We start from the raw sequence: 26,304 nt of genomic DNA, 5'->3' as shown, positions 1-26,304 counted from the left end.
CTTGCAGCATGCATTCCTTTAGCTACAATTTTCAAACATGCTAGCTTGTTAATTCTGGGAGATGTACAGCTTTGTTTGCTTCACCAAGATTACTAAAGAACTTTTCCAAGGCACTTAGTTTGCCCGGTGTTTTGCGGTGGGTGTCTGTTCCTTTGCTCAATTAAGGGTTGTTGGGGTTGGGGTTTTTTTTAGTGCAAAGTACAATATGCTACTCAAGGATAGTGATTTGCCAATTAACTGGTATACGCTTTCTAAATCTGCAATTAAATCACTGTGTTCCAATCTGTCCCAAGGCATGCACACGCTCCCACTGCTTGCAGAAACTTTTGCATTCATTCCAATGGAGGGAGCCCATCTGCACATGCATTTCTTTGCACATGAGGCACTGAATCAATGGCGCATCCCATGCACATCTAAGGAGGGCATTGGGGGGAATGTGTGTGCTTGCATGAAGAAGGGCCCCAGGTTCAAGTCCTGGCATGCCCAGTTGAAAGGCTCTCCAGTAGCAAAGCTGCGGAAAGGCCTTTGCCTGAGCACTTGGAGGTACACAGAAAGCTGCCTTGTACGGATTATAGGTCCATTTAGCTCAGTCCTGTCTACATCGATTGACAGTAGCTCTCCAGGGTTTCAGGCAAGAGTCTTTCCCCACCCAATCTGGAGACACAGAGTTTTGAGCCTGGGAACCTCTTGCACACATCCTATGGCTGAGCTATGACCCTTTCCCAAACTACTCAAAGGATACTAACCTTATCCAAGCTGGAACTGCCCATGTGTTGTTGGGCTCCAAGCTCCCATCAGTCACAGCTGGCATGGCCAGTGCTCAGGAACGGACATCCAAAACATGTGGAGAGTACCAGCTTTGGGAAGGCTGGAACAGACAGGTAGCTGGACCAGTGAAGCCGCCTAGTGGTGCAGCATTAAAACTGCCAGCACACTTGCAAAGATGAGCAGGGTCCGGTATGGTTCCAAGTTGGATGGGAGACCAGGTGTTGAGAATCCTGCATTGCCGGGGGTTGGAATAGATGTCTCTCAGAGTCCCTTCCAACACTATAACTTTATGAGAGGCAGCTGCTTGTGTCTGTCGCTGGAACCGGAGCATTAACTGGGGAAATGGATAAATTAACCGACCAGACCGTCCTGTTTTTGTTACACATGGCCATAAATTTAAAAATGCTGTGTGGCTTTTGGTCTGTGTTTTATGTCTTTGCTACTTACTAGGCTTCCACACAATAAGAACTTAGCATAGATTTTAAAGGTTAAGGGTTGGTTGGTTTTCATTCCTTCCCATTCCATAATAATCCGTTTTGCAAAACCCTCTGCCATGAAGCAACAAGCTGTCGCCAGCTTCCTTGTCATTTCCCACTGATTTTTTCCCCCCAATTTAATCCCCCCCCTTTTTTTGAGTTGCTATTATTTCTAACATTTCTGTTCTCGTGTTTGTTTTTTGATTTGCAGTTCAAGCTTCACATAAAGCCTGCCAAGTCAAAGGATGTTCCTGCATTCACCTGCTTTTGCAGTAATGAGTTTCAGCCATCTTTGTTTTTGTTTTTTCTCTCTCTTCCCTTTTAAACACAAATCCTTACTATATTAATAATACTGCGTTGGGTGGGTGTTGGAGCAAAGGCTACATGGCCTTGGGCTTTATTGGGGATATTCCTTCTTCCTCTGAAGAACAGAAACTGTAAAATTGATTGGAATGGGAGCTGGAACTAGATTGTAACAATTTTAAACTTGGGTCTTGTTCATTGCACTTGGGTCCACCTTTTGGCCATGGTCCTCTTGAGATCCTCTTGAGGTGTCTGAAACTTGGGTTGCTTTCGTACAACGGGCTTATGCTTCTTTTTTCCCCATTTTGAATGGCAAACTCCTACCCTCCCACCTCCTTCACCAATGCACCTCTTAGCAAGAACACCATCCAGCCACCATAAAACCCTTTAAAGTCCATGGGTTTCTTTTATGGAAGGTTTAAGTACATGTTTACATTTTCCTCACATTGAAATCAATGGGGCTTTTGTGGGTCTCAGGGCCATGCCTTGATTTTCCTTCAGAAGAAAATTTAGTACAAAGGGGATACTATTTAGGGTTTGAAAAGAAGAAAGAATTAAAGTCCCACTGCACATGCAAATTGCTGTGTGGTCGTCTGCACCAGGGCCATGATATTTTGAAAAACTTCATCACTTGTCGGAGTGAAGGAGGATTATAGTCATGCTCAGGAATTTTGGCTATGTATAGCACATTCCATTTATACTGAACTGGCTCACTGTGGTTAGCTTTTCACACAAACCCTCCCCAACCCCCCAGATACAACCCATTTCTACAAGTAGCAAAGCCAGTCCAGGACTGAACAAGATGATGGGAATCCAAAAACAGCTGAAACACTGTCTTAGAGCAGTAGCCTGAGGAGTCATGTGGGGCTACATCTGAAGCAAACTGCTGATATAGAGTAAGGCCCCGCTTGCCCTATGCATTTAAAACCTTCCACTTTGAACAGTCATGGCTTTCTCCCAACGAATCTTGGGAAGTGGAGTTTGTTAAAGGTGGCAAGGCTGTTAGGAGAGGCCCCTGTTCCCTTCACAGAACTACAATTCCCAGAGTTCCCTGGGAAGAACAATTGATTATTAAATCACTCTAGGAATTGTAGGTCTGCAAGGGGAATCGCGACCTCCTAACAACTCTGAGCAGTTTTAAACTACCATTCCCAGAATTATTGGGGGGGGGGGCATGGCTGTTTAAAGTGGTATGATACTGCTTTAAATGTTGAGTGCAGATGGGTCCTACCTAAGGCTCTTTCATCCTGACACAAAAGTGTTCTAAACCCACTGGTCCCACTCCGTCTAAGACTTCCTTTGGAAATAGCTTGCAAGTTTGCAGAAGAAGCCCCAGGCTCTGGATTTGTGACATGTCTCTTACTGACATTGCATGACTTCGCACATGCATGATGCCTTTTGTAACGTCTTGGATGCTTTCCACTTTTGGCATGTCCTTTTTAACAGGCTCCCCCAGTAAGTTTTGATCTTGCTTTTAACCAAACCTCGCTGCAGACATGATATAACTAACAAATGCAGCACGTGTACAAACCAGAGCTGCACATTATTATTTTTAATTGATGGAGGATAACCTACTACAAATGCCTGGACACAGAGGAGCCACAAGGGCATCAGATAGCACAGGAGAAACATCCCTGGAATGTTAATAATCTTTACAGCATCAAGGATTTACTGAAAGAATTAGTGGTCTGTTTTATCCTGAAATGAAGAAATTAAACCTACCCCCTTAGGGCTCAATCTTATGGGTGATGGGTGTTGTTCTTGTCATCTGATTTTAAATGAATTTGTGTAAGTATATGAGCTCAATGTAAAAGATTCATCTTTCATTTCTCAGTTCTCAGAAGTGAATAGCAGTTCCAAATAGCCTGCGGGTCTTACCATCACAGTGATCCCATGTGATCTCTCCTGTTTTTAACATTGTTGAAGTGTGGTATGGATGCAGCCGGTGCTTTTTTTCTTTTAAAAAAAAAATGTTTAGGGATACTTTCATTTTGACCCAAGAAAATCACCATTTTATAGTTCAAATCGGGGAAAATAAAAACAGTAAATGGACAAAAAAAGTACAAAGATTCACAAAATGTTTAGGGCTATGTGTACCCCCAGGAAAAAAAGCGCTGGATGCAGCCATAGGAGAGAGGCAACCATGTTTTTCCTGCAACGTAAGAACCATCCCTCAGGCTTCACGCCATTTGTTAAACCATGGTTAGCTGCTGGTTGTTGTCAAAGCTCTGCTTGGGCCAGGACTTCAGAATTGCGGCTGCAAGGACAAGATAGGCTGAGCAAGAAAGGCATTGCCAGAGTACAGTCATAGGCACCTGCTCAAGAGCTTATTCGCACAAGTTTAGATGTGCACCCAAATCCCATTTGCTTCATTTCTGAGCGTGCACCCAAAGTTTTAAGTTGTGGTGTTGAAAAATAGGTGTTTGGGAGCACAGGCATGCTCATCAGAGTTCCAGAAATGGGTGTTGATTGTGTGCATGACTGTGTTTGTTAATGGTTAGCAGGATTTGCACAACAAAAACTGGCAAGTAAGTAAAGAGTAAGAGTATTGTGGGAATGTGAGAGTTTTGGAATGTACAGAGCATAGAGCAACCTTCAGATGTTTTTGACTACTTCTCCCATAAGAGCCCAGCCAGAACATGATGGGGGCTGATGGGAGTTGTAGCCAGACATTTTGGAGGAGGCAGGAGACATGTTTGTCAAAGGCTGGGCCCACAGGAGACAGAAACAGCTACAGCACCCTGACTTTCTGCAGAGCGAATATTCCACATGTATTTTTAAAATAGGTTTCAGTAACACCTTGCCTGCAACCAATGTACTTGTCCATCCGAAGTTGAGCCAAGCAGGGATAGAAGGAAAGCCTTTGAATTCCACTGACTTTCAGATCAATTTCTATCTCATTATCTTTAGGAAGCTGGTCTAACCACCACAACTTCCCAGGGAACTGTGGAAGACGTAGCTTTTGGTTTTCGGCGCCCTTGTTTAAAACCAGCATTTGCCAGGTTTCTTGAGCAGAACGTGAAGCCGTGTGGCAGCCAAACTAATTTCTAAACTTGCTTGAACTCTCAGTGTCAATGTCGAGCTGTGAGGGAAGACAAGCCTCTCCTGTCCAGATTACTTTTACGGTTTCCACTTTGAAATTGTATGTGCCAGCCAAGGCAAATATTGGAATGAAATTTCACCCCGTACCCAACCTCCTCTTCCCCCTTTACTTTCCCTCGCTCTCACTTTAACTGTTGTGAAGCTGACTCTGAAGTATTTAACTGTTCGTATTTTTCTGTGCTGGACAGAACATTTCCCTTTCTGACACTTTCCAAGAGATGGCGAGTCCTGTTTACCTTCCGCTTCCCTCAACATTTTCTGCTGACGTGCAGCTAATTGTCCCTCTGCTTCCAGCTAGGTAGTCTCCTGTTTCTTACCTTTTTTTTGAAAAGCACTCTTTGAAATTATGCTCATCACCAAAGTCACCACCCTCCCTTCGCTTTCCAACTTTGCTTGCTTCTCTGCCAAACCGCCACGGTGTCTTTTCTTTTCTTTTTCCTCTTCCCTTGCTCTTAAGCAGCAAAAAAGGCTAATCTGTTTGCTAAGAACATAGTTCTTAGCAAAAGCCAGAAGGCTGGTTCACACATCACACTAAACACAGGTTCAAGCTGCCTCTGCAGATGAAGAAGTCTTCGTGTGGCGGAGTGTAAACGTGCTGATTTGTGGAGCCCAGAGGTTGTGCAAACGGACTGCACTTGTTGAAACATTACATCAACTGTTCAAGTGTCCATCTTGGCTATCTGCATGCACAGGTTGTACCTTTGTGGAATATGATGTGTGAACACGCTTAGCAGGATGGCTGAAAACCTGCCCAAAGGGAGGCAGATCAGCAAAATATAGGACCAGTTTTGTGCTATACTGTAATGCAGCCTTTGTCAACCTGGTGCCCTCCAAATGCTTCAGAACTTGTAGTCCGAAGCATCTGCAGGGTTCCAGGTTGCCTAAGGCTGCTTCAATGCAAGCGTTGCGGCCAAAAGAAGGACTTGCCAGCTAAGCAAGCTGGATGAAAAGTAGCGATCCAAGCAACTGCTTCTCTCTTGGCCTTGAACAGAAGGAGCCAGTTTCCTAACCATGCAATGCAGCAGCTTCGTTGTGCAACTATATGTTCACGTTTCCCAAAGCTTGAATGCTTGTGTGCCGTGTTTGCACCAGCCATGTCTGTGTGTGTCCTGATTCCTAATCGGCTTTTGTGCCTGCTCAGTTTGTTTTAAGTATTTTATTTGTTCCGCCTGCTTAGTTTAAGAGAATCCCTCTGAGAAATAAGGTGGTTTTTCCCATCTATAGCAACCTACCAAGCGGTAAAGAGAACTTGACCAGAGGTTTCTTCCCAGAAATCAGAACAGGAGGGTAATAAAATTCTCTGCCCAGCTTGGTGAGGAGGCCGTATAGCCACATGACTTACCAGGCTCTTGACAGCCTTGCAGATAAGCCAGCCTGCCTATGCATGTGAGTGCCAGCCCTTGTGGCACCTAGGCCACCTCCTGTTCCCTCCCCCTGCAAACCCCTTTCAGTTTTCAAAAGCCTCCTTATCTGATCACCTGGAAGCAGGACTTAGTCACCACAGGTGAGTAGGCAAGTGGCTAATGTGCCAGGTTAGAAGACAGATAGATGCGTCCTTGCTAAAGCAAGCATTTTGTCTTGTCAATTTCCAGCAGTCAGGGGTCAGCAAACATTTTCAGCAGGGGGCCGGTCCACTGTCCCTCAGACCTTGTGGGGGGCCGGACTATATAAGTGCAGGCAGCCAGCCCCTGGAGATTCTGCTATTTGCAGCCTAGGTCTAGATGTCTCTACAGATCTCCCGTTGCAAACTACTTTGCCAAATGTATTCTGGCTTTTGTCCTCCTTTCTTTTTTAAACTCCGCGGGTTTCTTTCCTTCCTTCCACTAATCCAGAGGATGAAATTCATTCTTGGGAGAGGGGGAATTTAAGAACTATTTTCTTTCCCTTATTTCTCATCTCCCTCCCCTTCAGAAACCCCCAGAACGTGAAGTTATTTGTTGATGTATGCTCCAATCCGACTCTTTAACGCCCTTTTCAAAACCCACCTTTTAAACGTTTCGAAACATGGCATCTTTACGGCACCTTAGAGTGGACTGCAGTCAGTTGGTTGCTCACAACTAGGTGCACCAGAATTTTAATGCGTGTGCAGTCAAAAGCACCTCCGGGTATAGGGCGGCATATAAATTCAGTTAATAATATAATAATCCGTTCAGTACAGATAAGCAGCAGCCACACTCAGATGCAGATCCCAGCATATATTTGGAGACACACCAGATTTGTCTGCTCCTGATCCAACGAGAGATGCATGGAAGCTGGCTTACCTGCATGGGTCGCCTTAGCTCAGAAAGGTGAAGCACCTGTGGCCTTTTGGATATTGCTGGTCTCCCAACAGTCCCAACCATTATGGCCGGTGCTTAAAGAAGATGGCAGTACAATATCTGGAGGGCCACAAGTTCCCTGGGAGCTAATTAACTGCCAGAGAGCCAGGGTCTTGCCCTACCTTAGCCACTCCCCGGACCACGTTTAGCTTGCTAAATATTGCACTTGCTTCTCCTTTCTGTATCTATGCCTTTCTTCACAGCAGTCCTTGGCTCTGCACGGAATAATGTCTCTCCTCAAAAGCTTTTTGGATGTGCTATCTCCTTTGCATGTAAGTATAGCTGCACAAGACCATTCTGCCCACCTTTAGGAACTACCCGAAAGGGCTGGGGTTTTTTTTGCAAACGGGTGTGCTCGTGATCTGCAGGGGTGCAGAGATGTTCCAATATTCCTTCGGCTAAATTGCAACTCGGTAGTACAGAACAGAAGGGGCGAAGCAGCAGGTGGCCAAGCACAGCGACTCCAGTCCAGCAACAGTTGGTAGAACTTAGCTTTCCTTTTGATCAGTGGCGCAGTTTGTTCACAAATAATGTTCAGAGGGCTTTGCTGCTGGAACCTGTGCATGTTGAACCAGAAATTATATTCAGTTCAGTTGAAGTTACTTCCAAATAAGGGTGCTGTGCTGTACATATTGATTGCAGGGCGGTCTTCTAAGTAAAGACGTTTAGGATTGTTCTGTTGATCTGATATCCAGAAAGTTTCATTGAGAGAGCATTGGAACATACTGCCAAGTAAAAATGCTTAATATCCAAGTGGTGAACGTTTAGTTCACTTTCAGCAGTGGTGGTTATCCAGGAAGGAGTTACTCCTCTCCTACGATTTGGAGGTAGGGCTATGCAATTTGTATTTATTTTAATTTTTTGCCTGGCCCTTCACTGACAGGAGCCTCCCGCAATTCCAGCCCTGTTTGCTTCGAGCAACAGCGCTTTCATGGTGCTCCCATTTTTATTTTTTGTGCTAGGAAAAAAGCCCACTTCACCATTTTGTGTGATCTCCCAGCTTAACCGCCCTAAATACCCAGGTTTTACTGGTAGTCCTAGAAAAACACAGCTTAGAGACACAAGCTCCATTTTTAATATGCATGCTTACGTGTTTATTTTCTATTTTATATGTGTTTTAATGTATGGGACAGCTGCCCATTCCTGCATTGCAGGGGGTTGGAATAGATGATCCTTGGGGTCCCTTCCGACTCTACAATTCTGTGATTCTATGAATACCTGCCATGAGACAGCCGAGTTTCTCCCCCCCTCCCAATAACTTCCTGGAGCCAGCTTAGTATTCTGTCACTCAAACCAATAAGTAGAGAAATGATGACCGGCCCTTGAGTAAATCCTCACTATTGTATTTGGCCAGCTCTGGTAGTGTTTAGTCAGGAAGGTCAAGTGATCAAGAAGTTTACCATTTGCTTATTTTTATTTTTGAAGAAGTGCTTGCTATAAAAAGGAGCAGGAAAACAAGACCCAAACTTTTATCTAATTTGGTTGTTTTTTTTGTTGAACACAAGAAATGTCCACGGTGTCTTATTCCAAGTGCCAAAGGCTATAACAGCTGCAGCTGTATATATATTTGCACTTGAATAAAAACCATACCCCTTGCTGTGCCCTGGGAGGGTTGGTGTTGGGGTGGGAGAGGGTTGGTTTTGGTTCTTACAAAAACGTTTGGTGCAATGGCTTCACGTTGCTTCAAAGTAAGACCAGTCTTGGTCTGCATCCCTGGAAGGTGTGATGGATACAAAATACAGAGTGGTATTTTGGAAATTGCTCAGCGCTGGCCTGCCCACTTCTGTTGCAGCCGGCAGGGAAATCCCAATGGAATCACGAATAGCATAGCAACAATGCGCCCCACCCATTGCAAGTTGAACTTGCTTGCTTCTTTCCCATGTGTAATTTCATATCCTAAGCACCAGGTTTTAACCACCACCACCAACACACACCCCCCCCCACAGACAGTTGATGGGGGTTAGTTGAGATTCAATAAGGCTAGAGCTTTGCTATTGCCATTCACAACCAGGGCCGTCTTAAGCATTTCCGGTGCAAAGATCCCTCCAGCACCACTTCCCTTTCCCAGAGTTGTCAAGCTTTTTTTAGGGCTGGAGGAGGCGGGCAGCGGCTGGAGGGCAGCTCCTCTGGCAGGGAAGAGGCAGAGGCTGGATGCGGCGCCTCCCGGCTCAGCTAGCCGCTTTGTGCCGCGGTGGCCATGGCAGGCAGCACGCTGAGCGAGCGGCTTTGCGCTGAGCGAGTGCACATGCGCCACTCCCACCGAGCATCGGCTCGGTTTTTCCCCTTTTAGTTTGCAGGCACCCTGCAGAATTCGGCACCTGCAGGCTAAAAGGGAAAAAAAACTAGCCGATGCTCGGTGGGAGTGGCGCATGTGCCCTCGCTCACTCAGCGCGCTCATTTGGTGTTCCCCGGACTCTCTCCTGGCGCCGTCCAGAACTTTGTGCCCTGGCGCCCCGCGCCACTAGCCTCTATGGGTAAGACAGGCCTGGTCACAACAGACAACTGGTTTCCTTTTTGACAGTGAGATTATAGGTGTTTGCCACACGTGGTTGATGACTTGCTATCCGAAACTGGCCAGTGATTCCCATATTAAGAATGAGTATAAGCAAGTGATGGCCTTGCTTGCTTGAAGCTCTGTCAACTTGCAGCCTTCCTCCAAAATCCCTGCCTAAAAGGGCATTAAGGTGCCATCTCAGCCCCCCCCCCCCCCCCCCCCCGGTGCTAAAATGTCAAACGCTAATCACCAAACAGGGAGCTATTCTATGAGGGCAATCCCCCAAAATCACATCACCTTTCTGAGTGTGGCAGAAGTGGCTTGCCCACACACCAGCTGCATTCAGAGGCATTCGCTTCTTGGTTAGCGAATATGTGTCCAGGTCACTTCCATTATGCACTCTGTCTCCTGTCTTCCCTATTGGAACTATAGAGGGTCCAATTGAGGGAAAGTAGGGCTCTTAAAAATAATAACAAAAGTGGAAAGGCTAGACTCCAAACATAAGGGAACAAAGAACAAAGTCTTGACGGAGCACTAAAATTCTTTAAAAAATATATTGTGCGTTTAGTGTTGACATTGAATGGTGAGCCAGTAGCAGGAGCTATGAGCTCCTAGACATTAACATATGAATGGGAGCCCATGAACACCCAAGATGGGTGAGATCCAGCTACTTCTGTGATATCAAAATGAGCAAATAAACACTTGGGGCAAGCTATACCAGAAGCCACAGTGTCAAGCAAGAATGCCAGTGTTAATGCTGATAGTGCATTGTTATTTGGGACAGCTGCAACCACACTGGTTTACACATTAACCTTAACATAGACTCTTCACTATCTGCGTACTGCACCGTCAAAACTCCAACACGCTCTTCCTGCTCCCTAGAGTGCTTGCATTGTTACCAGGTAGATACTTACACGATTTTTGTTTTCAAGCGAGCCCCGTTTAATAGGGAGCCAACACTCACAAACACATCCAGAGTTTGCAGATTGAAGCCATTTAATCCCATTCGCACCAAATCTTGGGTTTTCTATGCAGCATGAACATGGGGCTCCCGGCTTCAAGAGCGGCCCTATTTGTTTTACTAGGGTTGATGCTTACAAATGTCTTGTTTTGCTATGTGACAAACTGAGATGCGTGTTGTGAACATTTATTATACCATAAGAGGTTTGTATCTTTCTGACTTGCCATTCATGAACGCCAACCTGTAACCTTGCCATATCTTTGCACCAAAAGGGGGTCAAAAACCATGTTTGCATTTACGGTAAAGTAGTCCTTACATCTGTGTAGCTGGAGCCTGGCAGTGTAGCCTTGAAACATATATGAAGGGTTCTGTTTTATCTCCTCTTTCCCCCCAATTTTATCGATATTGAACTGTGAACAGCCGTAGGAATATGTCGTTTGTATACTTCTGTTTTGTGAGATTTTGTGTTGTTCTTTTTTAAGGGGGGGGGGAGTTTGCTGACTGCCTTAAAACTTTTTAGGTGTAGTTTCTTCTATTCGTTTCCTATTTTGAAAGTATCCTATGTTTTTACCAGAATGACTTTGTAACCGACTTACAGTGTTAATATAGCGCTATATATATATGTTATGTATCCGTCCATTAGACTTTTGTTAACACTTTTCAATGTCAAAAAATGGTTTTTCCAAGCACACCAACAATCGGCATCTTTGTGCATTTGACAGACACGGGGTTTGGGGTTTTCTTTTGGTTTTGTATATGTTCTTGGATGTTTACTCCTGAAGAGTCCGAACACACAAAAGTGGGAAGGAGAAAATACATTTTAAAAAAGCAAAAGCAAAACATAACATGCATTATTCTTTTTTTGTGCGGCCTTCATTTTTAAAATATTTTGGTTTGCCACTTAAACTTTCTGGGAGTGATGGGGAGGGAAGAATTGGGAACAGGAGCCATTTGAGCCCAGCTGGTTTGCAGCCTTTAGGGGTCTCTTCCATCATTTGTACACACACTCCATCCCCTTTTTCTTTTGCTCTCCCCTTTTTGGTCACAGATCATTGGGCACAGTCACTGCCATTTTAAATTGTCCATTCTGTGCTCTCTTGTTCCCCCTCACAGCATCTTGGCAAGGTCCAGACATCTTTGTGCTTCATTCTCGCATGTTCCAGCCTCTTTATACTCGGGTCTGTTTTTGGCATTCCTGCATTCATTTGCAAAGGGCAAGAGGGCTGCCAGTATGTGGCACGGACTTAACCCTCAGAATCCTTTGCTTCAGTTTAGAAAGGGATAAGTGTAGCAGCTGTAGGGCATTCGGAGGCACGGGGGGCGGGGGAGGACAGGTGGCTTGCAAAATTTTGGCAGCTGAGGTTTTTACTCTGGCCGGGGTGGGACTGCAGGGCCGCATCCACTGCCGTGCCGTAGATTCCAGTGTATTAGGCGACTGAGCATATAAGGACCCTGACCATTAGGTCCAGTTGTGGCCGAGTCTGAGGTGGCGGCGCTTATCTCGCTTTATTGGCCGAGGGAGCCAGCGTACAGCTTCCAGGTCATGTGGCTACCATGACTAAGCCACTTCTGGCAAACCAGAGCAAGCGCACGGAAATGCCGTTTACCTTTCCGCTGGAGCAGTACCAATTTATCTACTTGCACTGGTGTGCTTTCGAACTGCTAGGTTGGCAGGAGCAGGGACCGAGCAACGGGAGCTCACCCCGTCGCAGGGATTTGAACCGTCGACCTTCTGATCGGCAAGTCCTAGGCTCTGTGGTTTAACCCACAGCGCCACCAACGTCCCTGGGCATATAAGACGACCCCTCCAAATACCGGTAGGCAGCTTCGCTGGGCAGCAGCAGTGGGCGGCGGGCTCTGCCCTCTGGAGCAGATTTGGGGCAGGGGGAGGCAAATAAATCCTTGCCCTAATGTTGGAAACCCCCCTTGAGGGTCAAGATTTTCCCCCTCTCCCCGCCAGTTGGAACAGAACAAAATATTTATAAATCAGGCAGAATAAGCATCGTGATTGATTCAGATTGCCAAATTGTGCTTCTTCTGGGAAGATGCCTGCCAGCCCCGACTATATGAATCCCACCCTAACCTTCCTTCTCACTTTCCCCTCACAGTTTCCTTTTTTTAACAAACAGCTGTTGGGTTTTTTGTTTTCCTTCTCGCTTTTATTTTTTGCTTCCCCCTTTTTGGATTCTGAACCTTTTCTTTCTTTCTCTCTCTCTCTCTTTTCCGTAGCTTCTTCTTTATGTAGCTGTCAGTCACCTTGCCAAGGTCCACTTCCCTCTCTCCTAATGGACAGTAGCGCATTAGAGGAGCCAGCATGGCGTATTGCCAGACACACCCATTGGGAGACAAGTTACCTCATTCTTCCACCACCTCTGCCTTTCTGTCTTTTTCGAAAACTGTGACTCACTGCGGTGTGTGTGTGTAAGTGCGTATGTGTGCGTGTCTTCCCCAAGTTGTCAGTCCACTCGCCGCTGGCGACCGATCTTGACTTTTCACACTGCCCAGACTGACAGACACAAAAGGTGGCAGAGAAAACTTCGGTGGCACCCAAGACATTGCAGTGGGAATTTTCTTCTTCCTTTCCTTTTGATACAACGGGCACCTGCCGCTCGACATGAGAACAAGGAAATTGTGGACTGCAAAAGAGTGTGTTTGCGTGAAAGAGGGAAAGGTGTGTGTGTGTGTGTGTGTGTGTGTGTGTGTAAAAGCCAGAGATGGTTGCTCAAGCGTTAAAACCCTACGCAGCTCTAGCACTAAATTTAATCCTCTCCAAGAGACACGGCAAAAAATGGTTACTCTGAAAGCCATATGAACTCTCAAGGGTTCCCAGTATTTGTCTTCATAACCCTCGCTAAATTGAGGGTGGGGGAAGTGACGACGACACCGGTTTGGACATATCTGAATTTAAGAACCATCCATCTTTCAGATTGCAACCTGCTTTAAATCAGGTTTCATTTGTGTAGGTCGTCCCACAGAAACTCAGGATTGGCCCTGCAGGTACACTTGGCAGGAAGCAGTCACCAATCCCAACACTTTTTGCGTGTGATGCTTATATTTATCTCGTTCACGCATTCTCAGGTGTATGCTTGATTATTATTTCTCAAGAATATACTTAAAATGCGATGGGTGAAAGTGGTCTGAGAAGAAATATTCCCATTCTTTCTTTCCCTCATCTGGGGTGTAAGGGCTGATTTTTTGGATTTTCAAACTGGCCCACATTTAATAAATGAAGACGATTGTCCCAGTTCAAAAGACCAGCAGCCTAGACACTTGTAGGTCTCAACACATCTGGTTTGGGTTCAGAGGAGCCCTGAACTTCCATTGAGTCTCATGGTCTGCTCTGTGAAGGCTGTTGCTGAACTGGAATGGGATGGGACGAAACTCTGGGCACTGTCCTCAGATCATCACCAAAGCTACATGAGACCAAGGACACGAGCACTCTGGCTTTGGTTTTAGGTGCAAAATTCAGCAGCCTGGGGCACTTTGGAAAGAGAAGAAATTAAGATTTCTTGTCCTCCTAGCTGCAACTAGGTTAGGGTTGAAAGCATATGTAAAATCTCAAAAGACAGAGGGGTGTTATGGAGAGTTTGCAGTTCCAAGTGACTAGCAAAGAGGGAATAAGATAATTTGCACCAATCGCAGGAGTTTTGATTTCTGCAGTGCAGCCCATATTGAAGTCCACAGTACACAAAGCTCTGCTTAAGTCACATGTAAATTAGAGCAGGGTTTCCCAGTCTTGGGTCTCCATCTGTTTTTTGGGACTACAACTCCCATCATCCCTAGCTAGCAGGACCAGTGTTCAGAGGTGATGGGAATTGTAGTCCAAAAACAGATGGAGACCCAAGATTGGGAAACCCTGAATTAGAGCTTCAACGTTCAGTAGATAAATCAATTCCAGCGGGGTGTAGCATTTAAAAACGTGCCCCCTTGTTGATTGGGCACTTTGTCCCTGAGTCATGTTCGAAAACGTTCAGTGGCATGCAGCAAAACATCCCACAAAATCAAAACATGTAAGGTGATAGCAACATACAGAAACAATATAAGGGACTGTTCTTCTGCTTCGTACAACCGACAGGCGGCACTGCTGGGGTTGTCCCTTCAAGAAGGCTTTATATATCAACACCAAAACCTTAAACTTGACCAGGTAGCATGTCACCCTGAGAAGGCCAGTTAGCAAACTAGCTGCCACATTTTTCACTAGCTTCTACTTCCAGGCCACCATAAGGGCCGCCCCACAAAGAGTGCATTGCAGTAGTCAGATCTCCAGATTTAACAAGGCAAGCGCAACTGTGGTCAGGCTAGCCCTGCCCAGGAAGAGCTGAAGCTGTCTTGCCAGTGGAATCTGGTAAAAGGCAGCCGTAGCCACTAAGGACACCTGGACCTCAATGGACGGAAGATGGATCCTGGAGTACCCCGAGACTATGTACCTGCACCTTCAGAGGGAGAGCTGCAGTGCCTACAACAGGTAATGGATGGGAACCACTCAAGTATAGCACCTCTGTCTTGTCAGGATTCAGACTCAGTTCTTTGACCAACATCCAGCCCACCACTGCAAGCCGGGAATTGCACGGCTACTCCCAGTTCAGATGTTACAGAGGAAGTGAGTTGGGTATGATCAGCAACATTTATAATCAACTAAAACTTGCATGGTTACTGAGCTGAGATTATCAGGTGACAGCCCTATAATTAAAAACAACGGGGGCTGAACATTATGCCAAACCATTGGTCTTTGCATGAGAAGAACCACCTTAAGCAAATGCTGATTTCTGGCCACATGCTAAGGAAGAGTTTGGCACTGATGCCTTTCCTTTAAACTTTGCTTCTTGCATGGGAACCAGTGGCAGTGATTTACATTAACTATGATAAACCATGGTTTGAAGTTGGCTTGCTTTGAAACTGAGTTATATGAAACACAACCCTCCGTTGACACAATGGGAAGCTGAGTTCCAGGTCAACTTAAGTAAACACTTCTCCCATGCTCGTGCAGGTAGTGCTAAACCATTGTTTTACATGATGTATGAGCACAGCCAGAGTCCGTTAAACCTTTTAATCTCGTTGATTTCGTAGGGAGTTAAGTCCTTTAATTACAGTGTCCAGTGGAAACATCACGCTGAGAAACTTCCATCTTTCAAGAGACATCTGAACATTATAAACTGTCTTGGGTGCTATTTTGGTGAAGCAGCTGTGTAGAAATGTAAGATTAACCACAGCCCAAAATCCCCACCCCAGAAAAAAAAACCTGCCAAATTTGTAAGGATTCCTTGCAGATTATATCACTGCTGTGACTTGGGGAAGTGTAAAGTCAGGGGAGGAACTCAGCAGAGCGAAGGCAGGGCCTTCAGAACACCCCAGGTTCAAATCTTCAGTTAAAATAACCAGGAATCAGGTGTGTGTAGGGAGTGGGCATGTAACTTTTATTCCTTCAGACCCCATAGAACCACTGCATGTCAAGAGTCGACAACACTGGGCTATATGCACAAAAAGCAGTGTTTCTGTTCCTTATGCCAGTCCCAATGTAGGGATACCCTCGGCACAAACATTTATCAAGCTACTTCTAGAGTATAATCCAGAGAAGCACATGAGCAACTCTTTATGGGGGCAAGGGGTAGATAGCTCAGTGATAGACTGTCTTGCTGGGAGAGTCCCTGCTTGAAACCCTGGAATGCTTCTGCCAGCCAGTGCAGACAGTATGGAGCTACATGGACTCATGATCAGTTTAAGGCACCTTCCCGAGTTCCACAGTGGGCTTCAACTCCCCCACCCACCAAAACAGCACCCTGACCTGCTCCGTTGCAAGAACGGCCCCTTTGATCTCACGCTTTGAAATGCTGCATTTTAACGGTGGGGGGGGTTTAAAAGGTAGGTCCTGGGTTTTGGGGAAGGTAATGGTTCAAATCCTCGCAGCGGGGTGAGCTTCCATTGCTCAGCCCAGCTCCTGCCAACCTAGCAGTTTGAAAGCAGGCCAGTGCAAGTAGATAAATAGGTACCACTCCAGTGGGAAGCTAAACACGGTTTTCGTGCGCTGCTCTGGTTCGGGGCTCTGTCGTGCCAGAAGCAGCTTAGTCATGCTGGCCATACAACCCGGGAAAACTGTCTGCGGACAAATGCCGGCTCCCTCGGCCTGTAAAATGAGATGAGCGCCGCAACCCCAGAATGGTCTGCAACTGGACTTAACTGTCAGGGGTCCTTTGCCTTTAGCAAAATGTTGCATTCGCAGAGATCCCTTGCCAACCTCCACCGTTCAATACGATCTCATTCTGAGATGCCCCTTTCACACGTCAGGCTGTGGCAAAGGAGTTTGCCACTGTAAATATCCGTAAGGAAGCTGAAAACATAGCCAATCCCGATATCCTAAACAGTTAAGTGTTTGTGATGCACATATCTGTAGACACAAGTTGTTCCTGTTCGTTGTTCGTATTTTACAAACATCTTGGGTAAGGGTCCTTTTAAAAAAAGAAACCTTTCGTACAAGTCTTTTTTTAAAAAAACAACAACCACATGTCCACATCTGCCCGTGTTTCCCAAGTAGTCCTGTAGGAAGCTGGGTTTTACTTGCAAACGCTGATATTTTGCATTGCCATTGGAAGAGTACTTCCTACCCTCCTTTTTACTTTGTGGGGACAAAGCCTCCTATCCGTTCCATGTCTTTATTTTTTGCTTAATAGCTTACTCTGTATGGAACATATGCAAAAACAAATTAACTGTAAAAGAGACTGGAATGAAGCCCGGAATGTGCCAAAAATCTTGCTAGCAAGGCAAGCGTGGAACGATGATGTATTAGTGTGGTTTTAGTGGGTCTGTTAAGTGTGATCTTCTTATTTGTGTTAGAGGAGTTCCTTCGTCTGGGAAGATGTACACCACCCCCACCCTATAGCGATCAACTTGTCTCAAATCTTTGCCTAACTTAATATATAAAACACACTGCCATGTTCCTGCAACTGCAGTGCCCTCTCCGTGGACCAGTTCACACATTACGTTTTTAGGGGCACACATGCAAATACCAGGGACACAGGTGGCGCTGTGGTCTAAACCACTGAGCCTAGGGCTTGCTGATCAGAAGGTCGGCGGTTCAAATCCCCGCGACGGGGTGAGCTCCCGTTGCTCGGTTCCAGCTCCTGCCAGCCCAGCAGTTCGAAAGCACGCCAAAAAAGTGCAAGTAGATAAATAGGTACCACTCTGGCAGGAAGGTAACCAGCGTTTCCATGCACTGCTCTGGTTTCGCCAGAAACAGCTGAGTCATGCTGGCCACATGACCCAGAAAAACTGTCTGCAGACAAACGTCGGCTCCCTCTGCCAGTAAAGTGAGATGAGCACCGCAACCCCAGTTGTTCGTGACTGGACTTAACTGTCAGGGGTCCTTTACCTTTTATGCAAATACCATTCCATCCTACAAGTGAATTTGTTGGGGAGCTATGACTGACTGCAGCTCCCTGCACAGTGTACACCTGCTATTAAACCCAGAGTCCTCTCTGCAATGTGTGAACCGGCCCCAACCCCCCTTCTCTCTCTCTGGAGCACGAGTTAACGCAGCTACCTTTTGAGCCTACTCTAAAAACAGAATTTAGGGGCTCGGCAGTGCCCACGTCATCGTTCAAGGATTCCTAAACTGATCTATTGATTCTGTGCAAGGTTTTTTGTGTGTGCAAGTCGTATGCAAATAAAACACAAACTGGCCTTGCAAACTTGTGATGGAGCGGTCTCCGTGTTTGTCTCTGCGTTCAGCCATCCCTTATACAAAAGCACGGACACAACTGCGACGGCACGAAGTCTTGCTGCAACGAACCAAGATCTTGCTGCGAGACAAAACGCCATCCCTTCTTCCAGCCATGGAAAGGCCCTTAGTGTGCTTCCACTGCACTAAAGGAGAGTGCTATTCACAGGGGCATTTTGGATGCCTAATAATGAAAGCCGTGCTTAGCAAAAGGCAGGCTTGCTTATTGAAGGGGAATGCCTGGGTTTGCCCTCTTGTGTTCTGACTTCGTAATACTCTGCAAGAGGAAGATCTTACACCTACCATGCTCAAGGCTTGTCCTGCCGAGTCGGGGGGGGGGGGGCATTGTTCAGACTGGGGGTCATGTTCCCTCCAGTGACCCTAATAGGCAGAGCACAGAGGCAACAGTGGGTGCAACAAGAAATGCAGATTTTAGCTGTATACAGGATAGTTTCTACACAGATCCACACACACCCGGGCAAGCAGGAGCTGTTGTCAGAGTGCAAGGACACTTTCCTGATGGGCATGATGAACCTTTGAGGGTGATGGAAAGCGGGATTGGTGAGAAGGGAGCCTGGGAAGGGCTCACAGACCAGGGAATACACCCGGCCCCCTATAGATGAGTTTTCCCCTCTCCGCCAAGCGATGACTTGGAGGCGAGACGTCAGCAACCACCACAGACCGTCTTGCGGAAACCAAAACTACTTCATGTGGAAGCTGGATGAGGAACTGAGCATGCAAACAGGTGCGGCAAGCAACACAAAGCCTACCCAATACACCCTCTCAAACCCATGGGCTGACAAGGGTTCCCACTCCTGGTTAAAAAATGAGTGGAGCCACAGGCAGGCAAACCCCACAACCAACATATCCTCCGGCCACATCTGGCTTCCTCTTGTGCGTGAAGGTAAGATTTGATGCGTGGTTGAGACCTTTTACCTTTTTTAAGACTTCCAATGGCAATCCTGGATTTCTAAACACTTGGTCGCTGCTTTGAGACGCAGAGTTCAGTGCATGTTTGATGCTAAGTTAAATGATTGCTTCAAACTTTTGTGAGGTTCCCCTCATCCCCTCCTTGCCTTTTTCACTGTAAAAAAGCATTTTCTCACGCTGGGTAGTTGTTATGCGAGATACTATATACGGCGAGTCTCCTGCAGCCGAGATATTCTATGCATTAGCTTTCTTTAGGTGAATTGGAAGGGAGATGCAGCTGTCTTACTGATATCCACACACCACCACCCACAAAAGGGCCCGAGACGATACAACGAGCTATTTTTTGCATGTGCTAATTTTGCTGATGTGCAAATAGCTTCCCATGCTCCCATCTATTAGGCCTAGGATAATTTTTTGGGGGAAAGGCTAGCAATTGCAAGACAGCAAGGCTGCAGTTCTAATTTGAGTTGGTGGTGCTTCAGAGAGAGAGAGAGAGTGTGTGTGTGTGCCGGGGCGGGGGGGAGTTGTTCAGGGATAATTTAATATAGTATACAACTGTCATGGATGGGCTAGATGCAGAAGAGCAGTGTGAGGCACCAGCTGGGGAACCCCCAAGGGAAGAAAGCTCAGTGCCAGGGGATTGGGAAAATGAAGAGTGGGCAGACAGAAAACTCGAAGTCAACAGCTTAGTACAGGGGTCAGCAAGCTTTTTCTGCAGGGGGCCAGTCCACTGTCCCTCAGACCTTGTGGGGGGCCGGACTATATTTTGGAGGGAAAAAAGAACGAATTCCTATGCCCCACAAATAACCCAGAGATGCATTCTAAATAAAAGGACACATTCTACTCATGTAAAAACATGCTGATTCCCGAACTGTCCATGGGCCAGATTGAGAAGGCGATTGGGCCACATCCGGCCCCCTGGGCCTTAGTTTGCCTACCCATGCACTAAGCCTACCCAATATGCCCTCACATTTGCATGATGCAGTGCATGCCATGGGCTGACAAGGGTTCCCACTATGTTAAAAAATGAGTGAAGGCACAGGCAGGCAACCCCACAACCAACATATCCTCCAGCCACATTTGCTCTGGCTTCCTCTTGTGAGTGGAGGTAAGACTTGATGCGTGGTTAAGACCTTTTACCTTTTTTAAGCCTTCCAATGGCGATCCTGGATTTCTTAACACTTGGCAGCTGCTTTGAGACACAGAGTTCAGTGCATGTTTAATGCTAGGTTAAATGGGAGGAACCAGCACTTCAACATCTACCAGCATTTAAACAAGCCTTGTGGGGAATCGTACGCCAACTATGAAAGCAATTGCTTCTTCCCATCCTTTGGTATCCAGAGGTATACAAATTGATAATCAAAAGTCTTTTCTCAGCTGAAAAACAGCCTAAGGTGGCTTTGAACAAATACATTTCTCCAAAAGATTCTGTGATAGCAGATTTAAAAATATATTACCTGCAACCATGCTGAATCCTAAACTACTGGCCATAACTCCCAACTTCTGATAGCAATAAGGTAGGAGAAGTTTGTAAATGAATTGAGAAACTCCAAAACTTTAAAATAAAGTTGAAATAGCACTGCTGCTTCTCATAGAACTGCAAGGTTGGAAGGGACCTTGAAGGTTAACTAGTTCAACTGCCTGCAATGCAGGAATCTTTCCCCCAACATGGGGATTGAACCCACAACCCTAAGATGAAGGATCGCATGCTCTACCAACTGAGCTAACCCAGCAGAATTGACATATTATGGTTTTTACCTTTCTCTCTCCCCCACCCTCCTTTTTACGAAGCTGAATTTATTTCTCTGCCCGAAATAATTAGGACAAGAGTGACTGAGGCCACAGGAGGGAGCTAGAGACTACATTCAAAGCACCAGGGCCTGGGAGTGCATAGTTGGCAGTTGTAAGTTAAGGTTACCAGATGCCCCCGTTTCCCGGGGGCAGTCCCCGGATTTGAAATTTGAAATACAGTGGTGCCTCGCAAGACGATAATAATTCGTTCCACGAGTCTCTTCGTCTTGCGTTTTTTTCGTCTTACGAAGCATCCCTATTAGCGGCTTAGCGGATTAGCGCTATTAACGGCTTAGAAAAAGGGGGGGAAGGGAAAAAACTCGCAAGACGTTTTCGTCTTGCGAAGCAAGCCCATAGGGAAATTCTTCTTGCGAAGCGCCTCGAAAAATGGAAAACCCTTTCGTCTAGCGGGTTTTTCGTCTTGCGAGGCATTCGTCTTGCGGGGCACCACTGTACTTTATTGTCACTTGTACAACTTGTATACAGTGAGATTACACAAGCACCCCCACTCAGTTCTCTTAGTCTTAATTCCCCTCGTTTACTGACGCCAAGGCTTGTTTAAACTCACCAAACCCAAAAGTCAGTTGCCCTGTTGTTATCTTTTCATTCAACAGCTTAGCAGCCCAGATAGAAGCTGTTCTTTACCCTGTTGGTGCGACTAATCATGCTTCTAGATCTTCTGCCTGAGGGCAGGAGATCAAGAAAGTGCCGGCCAGGGTGTGAATCATCCCTGAGAATTTTCCTCACTCTCCTGAAGCAACGTTCTTCCGCTATTTCATCCAGCGGATTCATGGGACAGCCCATAATATCTTGTGCTGTATTCACCACCCTCTGTAGGCACTTCCTATCAGTTGATGTCAAACCAGCATGCCACACCGTGATGCAGTATGAAAGGACACTTTCTGTTGTTGACCGGTAGAAGGAGATCATCAAATGTTGATTGACATCGTTCTTTTGCAATACTCTGAGGAAATGGAGTCTCTGTTGGGCTTTCTTAACCACCTGGGATGTATTGATTTTCAAGTAAGGTCTTCACTGATATAAACTCCTAGGAATTTAAAGGAAAAGACTCTCTCCACACTGATTTACCAACCAGTCCTCATACAAAAGCCACTGAAGTTGAAAAGTGTCCCCAGATTCATTGAAAAAAATATGGTAACCTTATTTTAAGTGTTACTCGCAGAACAATGGGGACTTGCAGAGACAAGAGACACATACAATCCTGTATGTTTCTATTCGAAAGCCTGTCCCATTGAGCTCAAGGGTGCTAGTGCTGAGACAGCCTCTGGTGGCAATCCTCTACTCAAGTTCCTAGGCTGCAATCCTATGCCCACTTACTTGAGAGTAAGCCCCACTTAGATCAAAGACATATAAAAGGATGTCACATAGAGGAGGGAGAAAGGTTGTTTTCTGCTGCTCCAGAGAAGCGGACACGGAGCAATGGTTCCAAACTACAAGAAAGAAGATTCCACCTAAACATTAGGAAGAACTTCCTGATAGTAAGAGCTGTTCGACAGTGGAATTTGCTGCCAAGGAGTGTGGTGGAGTCTCCTTCTTTGGAGGTCTTTAAGCAGAGGCTTGACAACCATATGTCAGGAGTGCTCTGGCGGTGTTTCCTGCTTGGCAGGGGGTTGGACTCGATGGCCCTTGTGGTCTCTTCCAACTCTATGATTCTATGATTCTACATGCCGTAAAAAAGATTGTATAGAACATGCTGAATTAATCTACATCATCACCCCCCAAAAAAGGATGCAGGATCTGAAAACTTTTGGGTTCATCGCAGGATCACAGAGTTGGAAGGGACACCCCAATGGTTATCCAATCCAACCCCCCTGCAATACAGGAATCTCAGTTAAAGCATCCATAGGAGATGGTCATCAAGGAAGGAGTGTCTACCACCTTCCGAGGGAGACCTTTCCACTGCAACATCTCTGCGAACTAGGAGCTAGCCAGATTCAGCATCTCAATACCAGACTTGGGATTTGACTGGTTCCATTGGGGATGGGCGAGCAGAGACCTCTCAGGACTTCCGCGTACGTGAAATGGGAGGAGACTGCTTCCATCTATCCAGGTTCACAACTGGGGGAGGGGGACTTTTATTGCAATGCAACGCAGACCCGGGTTCAAATCTCTGGCACCTCCAGTGAAAGTATCTCAGTGCTTCTCATTGTTTTGTGCCATAAACGATGCTGCTGATTAGCAGATTGGTGAATATCTCTACCAGTGATCATCGTGAGCTATGGGATCATCTGGTGCACCAAGCAGCTCCTTCCACTGCTCGTTAAGAGGTAGGAAATTAAAGAACAATAAAGCACAGACGCGGGTGGCGCTGTGGGTTAAACCACAGAGCCTAGGGCTTGCCGAACAGAAGGTCGGCGGTTCAAATCCCCGTGACGGAGTGAGCTCCCGTTGCTCGGTCCCTGCTCCTGCCAACCTAGCAGTTCGAAAGCATGTCAAGGTGCAAGTAGATAAATAGGTACCGCTCCAGCGGGAAGGTAAACGGCGTTTCCGTGCACTGTTCTGGTTCCCCAGAAGCGGCTTAGTCATGTTGGCCACATGACCCAGAAGCTGTATGCCGGCTCCCTCGGCCAATAAAGCGAGATGAGCGCCGCAACCCCAGAGTCGGCCACGACTGGAATAATGGTCAGGTCCCTTTACCTTTTAAAGCACAGAGAAACTTTGCGCTAAGAGGAGGACAAAAGCCCATGTTATGTAGCAGGACCATTTCTTCTCGTCACTGGCCTTGGTAGAGAACGAGGACGGGAGTTTGAATTTTGAAAAGCAGACAGGTGCTGCATTGAGGACTCATTCATTCCGTCCCAACCTGTGTTGAAAACAAACACACGACTCGCAAACTGAAGGACAACATGTTTTGTTTTTTTATTGCTACCAGAAGACTTTCCCCAGTATGACCGCTGAACGCAATACCTTCCAAGGGGGCTGTAAAGGGAGCTTAAAAATCGAGATCCTTACAAGAAGCTGAAGTACACTCTTTAGAGGTTTACTTTGCTCCTCCTTCAAGGCTGAAAAGTTACATTAACATAAAAGTTGGGGAGGTGGGAGAGTGGGGGGAGAGAACTCTGTGCTGATCATTGTACATATTACAAGTGAAAACTCACAATTACTAATCTGCCCCAGCGCAAACAGCAGTGCCAACATCACCAAAGGTTTTTTCCTCCCCATTAAATTACATTTTGCATTTGATGCATATTTCATTCAACTTGTGTATGTATACGTGTGCGCGCTTGTGTAAAAGCCCATTGAAGTGTTTGCTTTGGTCAATCTAATGGCAGCCAGAAAGATTGCTTGTGTAAAATTTAAGATGCTCATTCATCTGCCTGCGAATTGAACCATCCAAAGCAAAATACAACTGTCCGAACACAAATCTCCCATTGCGAAGATCTGGGTTTAAATTTTATTTAATGCAGGACAGTTCACAAGCACCCTTTCCTCCCCCTCCCCCTTTCTCCACCCCCCCCCCCCCGATTTTAAATGCAGACCTAATTTTAATTATCACATTTAAAACACCAAAGTGCTAAATGACAAAAAAAAAAAAAACCAAACAAACACAAGAGAGACAAATGAGGAGGAGTTTCCTGTCTTGTTTGCGGAGGGGGGATAAAAAGAAAGGCTGCCCGAGTAAAAGTGCAAAAATACAGGAAGTCACACACAAGACATCCAGAAAGCTAAAAAAAAAAGAGGATTAGGTGAAGAGGGCGCTCTCAGAATGAAACTAACTCAGAACGAGAGGCTGCAAAACTAGAACTTTGGAAAGGATTTTTTTCCGTGTGAAACCTCCAGCGTAGTGGATGGAATTACAACACACAAAACAGCAGATTTAATCAAACAGTGGAATGGAGGACGCTAGAAAGAAACAATTTCCTGCTACTTTTTTTGTTTGGTTTTTGGGTCATTTTTAAAAGGATTTTTTTTTATACTTTTTGTGGTTGGTTTTTTTTTTTTTTTAAAGTACTTAAATCATAGTTGAACTATAATTAGCCACACAAGGACAGGAGAGGGAGGGGAGGGTGGAATCTTATTTTAAAGGATAACTTAAGCTCCCTTCTGCTTCGGCCCTGAAAGGTACGGCCTTCGCTCCTGTCAGAGCGGTAGCCGTATTGCGGCCCGTTTTCACGGGCGCAGGAAAGAACCCCTTTCCGCCAGAGGCTGCGCCGTGCAGATGCGCAGCTAGCTACATAACGGAAACAGGCTGCAAGGGAGGGCAGGGCGATGCGGACGCCGCTTGCCGCGACGCGTCGGCCCCGCATGCGGAGGCGGCCTTGCCCTCTAGGGCTGCTACGGCCTCTGGAGCATTCTCCTCGTTGTACAGGCGCTTGATGCCGTCATAGAAGTCGTCCACCTCCATCTCCTCCACTTTGCGCTTGGCCGTCGCCTGTTTGCACCTGCCGGGGGCCGGCCGCCGCCGCCGAGAGAGCGCAGCGGAGGTCTTGACTGGCACTTCTGGCTTGTCCTTGGAGCCTGGGTGGAATCGGAAGCCCGGTCCGGCGTGGCAGGTCACCAGGTTGTGCTTGAGGGGACTGTAGACGTAGACCGAGTTGGGTGGCGGAGACGGCTGCAAGCTGGAAAGGTGCTGTGCGACCAGCTCCCGGCAGTGGATGAGCTGGGAGCTGTCCATCTGGATTCAGAGATCAGAGGAAGAAGCAAAGAGAAGAGTCATCCACTCGCCAGCTCGCATCGGGGAATCGAGCCACTGGAGAGCTGGCTTTGCAGGGTCCGCCAGCCAAATAAAGTAGCGTAACAAGAAGGGCTGGAAGTAAAGCCCCTTGGTGGGTGTCCATGTGGGGTAGGTATGCTGATATGTACAGTATAGGTAGGTATTATATAGAGTAATGTAGGTACGTTTTATGTTATGAAAATAAGGTACTGCGTTATGTACATGTATTGTGTAATTGTGTAAATGTATATTTACAGTGGTGCCCCGCAAGACGAACGCCTCGCAAGACGGAAAACCCGCTAGACGAAAGGGTTTTCCGTTTTGGAGGCGCTTCGCAAAACGAATTTCCCTATGGGCTTGCTTCGCAAGACAAAAATGTCTTGCGAGTTCCTGCGGGTTTTTCCCCCTTTTCCCCTAAGCTGCTTATCAGCTGATCCGCTAAAAGCTGCTAAACCGCTAATAGCGCTAATCTGCTAAGCCGTCAATGGGCTTGCCTTGCAAGACGAAAAAACCGCTATACGAAGAGCCTCACGGAACGGATTAATTTCATCTTGCGAGGCACCACTGTATGTTTTATGTTATGAAAATAAGTAGTGTGTTATGTACATGTATTGTGTAATTGTGTAAATGTATATTTATGTGTTTTATATGTCAATAAAATTTATTTAATAAAAAAGGAAGGAAGGAAGGAAGGAAGGAAAGAAGGAAAGAAGGAAGGAAGGAAGGAAGGAAGGAAGGAAGGAAGGAAGGAAGAAAGAAAGAAAGAAAGAAAGAA

The 26,304-nt window shown here is 46.3% G+C and overlaps 2 protein-coding genes across 7 annotated transcripts in view; one reads left to right on the top strand and one right to left on the bottom strand.

Annotated features, from left to right (window-relative positions):
- Window positions 1–15,117, top strand: part of SEPTIN11 (septin 11) — a 110,177-nt gene extending 95,060 nt beyond the window's left edge. For 2 of the 5 annotated variants that reach the window (XM_081877025.1, XM_081877029.1), the window contains exon 10: window positions 7,171–10,053. In XM_081877025.1, the coding sequence (XP_081733151.1) occupies window positions 7,171–7,195 (25 nt within the window). In that variant the 3' untranslated portion in view covers window positions 7,196–10,053. Of the gene's footprint in view, window positions 1–1,455; window positions 4,974–7,170; window positions 10,054–12,651 lie in introns of those variants that run through there. The other 3 variants (XM_081877026.1, XM_081877028.1, XM_081877027.1) reach the window with 3 other exon arrangements.
- An 8,593-nt stretch (window positions 15,118–23,710) lies between these two features.
- CCNI (cyclin I) overlaps window positions 23,711–26,304 on the bottom strand; it is a 56,538-nt gene continuing 53,944 nt past the window's right edge. For both annotated transcript variants that reach the window (XM_081877089.1, XM_081877088.1), the window contains one exon: window positions 23,711–25,490. In XM_081877089.1, coding sequence (XP_081733215.1) covers window positions 25,047–25,490 — 444 coding nt within the window. In that variant the 3' untranslated portion in view covers window positions 23,711–25,046. The remainder of the gene's footprint in view (window positions 25,491–26,304) is intronic.

Source organism: Podarcis erhardii, assembly GCF_964252035.2.
Source record: "Podarcis erhardii genome assembly, chromosome: 9".
Taxonomy (NCBI): Eukaryota; Metazoa; Chordata; class Lepidosauria; order Squamata; family Lacertidae; genus Podarcis; species Podarcis erhardii.
Note: the sequence above shows the minus strand (reverse complement) of the source record. Positions and strands in the feature narration are given on the sequence as shown.